This window comes from Dipodomys ordii, unplaced genomic scaffold (genome assembly GCF_000151885.1).
Source record: "Dipodomys ordii isolate 6190 unplaced genomic scaffold, Dord_2.0 Scaffold101, whole genome shotgun sequence".
Classification (NCBI taxonomy): Eukaryota; Metazoa; Chordata; class Mammalia; order Rodentia; family Heteromyidae; genus Dipodomys; species Dipodomys ordii.
In genome coordinates, this window is record NW_012267317.1 from 367,635 (window position 1) to 374,129 (window position 6,495).

Consider the following 6,495-nt stretch of genomic DNA (forward strand, 5'->3'; position numbering starts at 1 on the left):
CTGCCCCAGGACCAGCAATGCCCTGTCTATGTCAGGCTGCAGCAATGCGCCCAGCTGCCCCGGGACCACCGTGCCCTGTCTATGTCAGGCTGCAGCAATGCGCCCAGCTGCCCCGGGACCACCGTGCCCTGTCTATGTCAGGCTGCAGTAATGCGCCCAGCTGCCCCGGGACCAGCAATGCCCTGCCTGTGTCAGGCCTGCAGTAATGTGCCTAGCTGCCCCAGGACCAGCAATGCCCTGTCTGTGTCAGGCTGCAGCAATGCGCCCAGCTGCCCCGGGACCACCATGCCCTGTCTATGTCAGGCTGCAGTAATGCGCCCAGCTGCCCCGGGACCAGCATGCCCTGCCTGTGTCAGGCTGCAGTAATGCGCCCAGCTGCCCCGGGACCAACACCTCTGAAAGCACAAGCTAAAATAAATCTTCCTATAACTAGTTCCTCCAGGTACTTGTCACAGTGACAAGAAACTAATACAAATGGTTTCTGAAAAATTGGTGTGTGTGTGTGTGTGTGTTTTAAGAAACATCCAAATTTGGGACTTGAACTCGGTACCTGGTGCTTTCACTCATTGGCTACCGCTCTTACTAATTCAAACCCCCTAAATTAATTGTCACTTGATAAATTCCATCTAGGTATCCATATGTGTATCCATGTGTGTTCAATTTCAAGTAATTTTCTTTGAGTCATCTTTTCTTAGCAAACTGCTAGAGATAGGTACCACCGAAGTGAGGAAAGAGAGCCATGCAGGCAGAGCTGGAGAGGGCTCTGCGGAACAGCTGTCTGTGAGAGCAGTGGCCTCTGGACCACTCAGACCGCAGGAGCTACTGTTTGTGGGGCTTGGACTCAGGGCCTGGGCATGGTCCCTGAGCTCTTTTACTCAAGGCTAGCACTGTACTACTTTGAGCCACAGCTCCACTTCTGTTTTTTGAGTGGTTAATTGGAAATGAGAATCTCACAGGGACTGTTTTTGCTTGTTCTGGCTTCAAGCCACAGTCCTCCGATCTCAGCCTCTCATTATCTAGGGATTACAGGTGTGAACCACCAGCACCCAGCTGGAGCTACTTCCTTAAGAGACTAAAGCTCACAATATAACCAAGAGAAAGTAGAGATAGTTGGAGTTTGAATTAATGATAAATGCACAGGAAAATAAGGCAGTTAAAAATAATTTCTCATTCTAGGAAGCTGGGTAGAATATTGAGGAAGAAAGGAAGATGGGTTATACTTGGCCTTGTGGATAGAGTTTGTGTTGAAATATTATAGTGTAGACATAGAACATCAATCTAGCCAAAATTACCAGTGTGTCCTATTGGGAGAAAGGACTGAGTGAGGATTAGAAAGTGCAGACACTTTTGCCTCCTGTCCTGTAGGGAAGGTGCAGGCAGAGCTCATTCCTGGGAACTGAGACATCGTGGCGAGGGAACCCAAGGACCACCAACCCACTGGGAGGCAGCCGTCCTCGGTCGGCAGGATTAGGAGCGCGGCAGGCATGTAACAAGTCTGAACAGTGTTCGATGCTGAGCTATGTGTACACTCTGTTCTGATAAAGATAAAACTTAAAAACCCCACTGATCGCAAAGGCAAATAGTAGGGAAGGTATAAAGCCAAGTCTATTAGCTGTTATACTGAGTGCAAGTACTATATTTTACCCGTGTAAATGGACTATTAAAGAACAGAGCTAATCGATGGGTTGCTTACCGTGCATAATTTTGTTTCAGCTGCTGTTTGCTCTTTCTTCCAGTGAAGCCAAAATCTTTGCCGTGTTCCTGTTAGATAAGATCTAGGGAACTGCTTGTCAAAAGTTCTCTGCTTTTCCTGACTCAGAAACCAAAGTTCCTCCTGCCTGGACTCTGTCAGTCTTGACCCCAGCAGTGTGAGGGCTGAGCCTGCTGTGCAGCAGCCTCTCCTAACGTGACAGTGGAGATGGGAAGTTCTGTGCTGTCCTTGGAGCTCACGAATTTCTTTTTGGGTTTAAGTGGAGAGTCAATTTCAGTTGCTTATCACCAGTGAATTCTGATACAGCTTAAACCTATCCTAAGATTCAATGGGTCAAGAAAAAGTATACAGTAGAATTTTAATCAACCGTTAAGAAAATGATGTTGCATCATTTGCAAAGAAATGAGTTAACCTGGGAAAAAATTGTTAAGTGAAGTCAAAGACAAAGGACACATATTTTCTCTTATATGTGGAAGCTAGAACTAATTTATAAATGTACAAGAAAACATACGAACCGTATGCAAGTGCACACAAATATATTAACCGAAATTTGCTGGGGAGAATTCAAATGGTGTAAGTCCTTAGAAAAATGAACTCACACTCCAACAAAATGAATACCAGGAAACTAGTATGACAAAAGCAGGGGTGAAAGGCACAGACCAGCGATGAAAGGAAGGGGTGGCCACTGCTGCACTAGTCGACGGGTAGCCTGTGAGGGTAAGAAAATTTAGGGGAGGGGCAGGCTGGGAGATGCGGGTGCGAAGCAGGCAGCATCAACCAGGATGCATTGTACTTACAAAACGAGTTTTTGAATGGTAACTAAGTCCTGTGTACAACTGTAATGATTATATTTTGCTAGACAAAAAAAATAGATTGATCTGAAACAAAGCACAAAAAACAAAAACGGAAGTAATTTACCATCATAAGATAGAATGTCAGTTGTAAAGAATTAGATTATTTTTAGCCGTACAACAACAAAGTAAAACTTCAGTAGCTAAATATACATCCATAATGAAAACAGGAGCTCTCACATGCGAAGGAATCCGAAGGAGAGCACACTTGTTTTGGGGGAATTTTAATTCTTCTGTTTCAGACTAACAGAGAAAGCAGGAAAAATAGGAAGATCCGCATGTAGATTGTGGAGGGGATAAGATCTGACCACTCGCGTTTAGGGAGATGCCTGGCAAACTAACATGAAGGTCCCAGAAGTTCGCGTTACCACATGCAGTGCAGGGGAAGATTTTGAAAATATCCTTTGAAAGCTATTATTGTAGTAATTTGAGTTATTACAGCAGGTGGTAACATTTTGGGACTATAACCTTTAAGTATGTCTTAAAATTGTAAATGCTCACATCTTGTGACTCAGCAGTTTGAATTTTGAGAATTTGTCTTACAGAAATAATAGTATGAAAACGCCATGGCTCTGCAACCCGTTAATGTTTATCATACCACTCAGAGGGGCAAAAATTGAGGAAAGTCAGACTGTTCATAAGTGGAATAACTTGGAGTAACACTATACTGCGTGCATCCTGTGAGTGGCTCCAGAGGCTCAGGCCGGCTCTGTGCATGGAGGTGCCAGGGCAGGATGGCAAGATGTGCCCTGTTGGACCTCATTTGTAGAAAACACAAACCAAACCCAGCAGTGTAGACATGAGGCGTGAAGGTGAAGAGAGTGTGGACTGCTGTCCTGTGAGGAGGGCGGCGTGGAGAAGAGAGCTTTTGTCTGTGACTCCTTGCTTGTCAGCTTGTGTGATGAAGAAAAGACAGTTAGTCCATCAGTAAGGGTTTTACCAAGGCAAGAAGTTTCATAGAAAATGTGACTTATAATCAGCAAGAACATGGTAGTTATAATAGTAGGGATATGAAGGTACTTTTCTGTAAGACTCTCAGCTATCAGATTTTGCAGTGACGTTTCAGATTTTAATTAAATAACTATGCTGTAAAGTACTAGAAGTTCTGTGTTATGCTTCTAATTTTTTTTTTTTTGCTTTGGGTAGGACTGGCTTCACCAGTGGAATTCAACATAACAGAGCTGAAACAAGAACTTGATAATGTAAAGATTCTGAAGGCAAAATTAGGTACTGTATTTTTGTTCGTGCTTTCTGTATTGTCTTGGTTTGTTATTAAAGAATTTACTGTAGTCTAGAAACTAAAAATTTGTGAAGCTTTTAGTTTATATTAGAAATTTTTGGTCTGGGTAAGGTCTTTGGGGAGAGCATATGTATTCATTCATATTCTTTGTATAAATACAAAACAAAAACTCATCTCCAATGAAGTAGCAAAAATAAATTAAAAATAAAAAATATTTTTCCCAAGATGTTAATTCTGGTTAAAATACATAATTCTATTTATCTATAAAGTCTATTCTATTTATTCAATTTTATTCTATTTATCTATAAAATCTATTCTATAGATTTATTTGTAAAGTATAAGGATGCATTTACTGAGCCTGACCTTTTTCGATTTTATTTTTTCCTTATCTCCAATTAACCACCAAAATGCTGGAAGTGGAGCTGTGTCTCAAGTGATAGAGTGCTACTTTTAGCACCAAAGCCAGTGCCAACATCTAGGCTCTGAGTTCAAGTCCCAGGACCAGCACACAAAAAAACAAATAAGCAAGCAAAGCAATCCAGGAGCCAGTGGCTCACACAAAACCGAGTTTGTTGAGTCCAGGTGATTTCAAACCCTAAATCTCAGATCTCAGTTCCTGAATTGCTTTGCTTGCTTGCTTGCTTGCTTGCGGACTTGAATTCAGATGCTGGCACTGACTTCTGTGCTCAAGGGTAGCACTCTATCATTTGAGCCACAGCTCCACTTCCAGCATTTTGGTGGTTAATTGGCAATGAGGAAAAAGGTACCCCTCTGTATATCACCTTTATAATAACAATAAAAAAAAGTTTAGGCCAGAAAATGCATCTTTATACTTTACAACTAAATCTCAAGTAGCTTACCTCTCCTTAAAAAAAAAAAAAAAAGAATCTCATAGACTTTCCTGTGTAGGTTGGCTTTGAACTGAAATCTTCAGATCTCAGCCTCCTGAGTAACTAGGATTATAGGCATGAGCCACAGGTGCCCAACTAAGCTAGCTTTGCTTTTTTAATTGTTACAGGTTGATTGGTAAGTCTGTTTACTGTTACTATTCCATCTTCAGAAGTGGAAAACGTAATTATGTTTGGGTTTTTTGTTGTTGTTGTGGTTGTGGGGCTGAACTCAGCCTGGGCGCTGACCCTCAGCTCTTCAGCTCAAGGCTAGAGTGCCCTACCACTTGAGCCACAGCGCCACTTCCAGCTTTTTCTGCTCATGTGGTGCTGAGGAATCGAACCCAGGGCCGCATGCATACAAGGCAAGCACTCTACCACTGAGCTACCTTCCCAGCCCTCCTGAGCTTCTTTTGCTCAAGGCTAGCACTCTACCACTTGAGCCACAGCTCCACTTCCAGCTTTTTCTGCTCATGGGGTGCTGAGGAATCGAACCCATGGCGTCATGGATGCAAGGCGAGCACTCTACCACCGAGCCACCTTCCATGTTGCCCAAAGTTGTTTCAGTCCTCCTGCTCTTGATGGATTTCAACAGGGGCTTCGTCTTTTGCTCGTATGAATAATATTGCTATAAACGTTCTGTGTGTATCTCTTCATAGAGGATTTTCAGGGCATATATTGGAGATTGAGCTGGAGGATTGTTGCACATGCGCATGTTCAACTTTTTAGGCTAACGCCAACCCTTCCTGGTGTTTGTATCGTTTCCAACCCTGCGGGCGCAGAGCAGCGTGTCTCATTGTCCCGTGTCTGTGCTGACACCGGCCGCGCTGGGATTTTAAACGTCTACTGGGTTAGAGAATGGAAAATGACGTTTCACTTGTCTGTTTTTGTTTTTCCTTTTTGCACTCTCTTTGGCTTTTCCACTCACATCGGGCACACTTGAGCCACACCTCCCTTTCCAGCGTTGTGCTGATTACCTGGAGACAAGAATCTCGTGCATTTGTCTCCAGGGCTGGCTCTGATCGTGGTCCTTGGGGATTAAAAGTGTCAGCCTCTGGTTCCAGCTCAGTGGTGTTTTGATTGGTTGATTTCTGGTTTGTGTTTCTAGTGCTCATGTAGCCTCTGCTTAAAAAACACTCATGGGGGGGGGGCGTCTTCACTCAAATGTTCATGCTAATAATAATTTTTGCCTCTGAAGAAACTTGGTCTTAACAGAGTTTTACTGTGTCTTTTCTGTTCCTCTTCTCACCCTCTAAGCTACTGAGATATGGAAGGGAAGGTAGTCTTAGTGTCAGGTTCATGTCTTGTCTTGTCTTTTCTTTCTTTCTTTCTTTCTTTTTTTTTTTTTGGTTGGTCATGGGGCTTGAACTCAGGGCCAGGGCGCTGTCCCTCAGTTCTTCAGCTCAAGGCAAGCGCTCTGCCACTTGAGCCATTGCGCCACTTCTGGTTTTCTGGTGGTTAATTGGAGATAAGAGTCTTACAGACTTTCCTGCCTGGTCTAGCTTTGAACTGCAATCCTCAGATCTCAACCTCCTGAGTAGCTAGGATGACAGGTGTGAGCCACTGGTGTCCAGCTTGTTTTTCTACCTATAGTTAAAATGTCTCAAATTCTGGCTGCCTTGGTAGCCTCAAACCTAGTGTTGATCTCCCTAGCTCTGCCAAGTTTGCTGTCTTTTGCACAGGCTTCTGCTTACTCTCTCAGACCCTCTGGTCCATGTGGACCGCACATTGGCAGGGTTGGCAGGGCCGGCAGGCAGAGGCGGTGTGCACGGCGGGGCTCAGGCAGAGGCGGTGTGCACGGCGGGG

The 6,495-nt window shown here is 44.0% G+C and overlaps 1 protein-coding gene across 1 annotated transcript in view; it reads left to right on the forward strand.

The window, feature by feature from the left end:
* The window catches only part of Lmbr1 (limb development membrane protein 1), a 103,370-nt gene that overhangs the window by 74,300 nt on the left and 22,575 nt on the right, over window positions 1–6,495 (forward strand). The window contains exon 10 of the mRNA XM_013027205.1: window positions 3,709–3,789. Coding sequence (XP_012882659.1) covers window positions 3,709–3,789 — 81 coding nt within the window. The remainder of the gene's footprint in view (window positions 1–3,708; window positions 3,790–6,495) is intronic.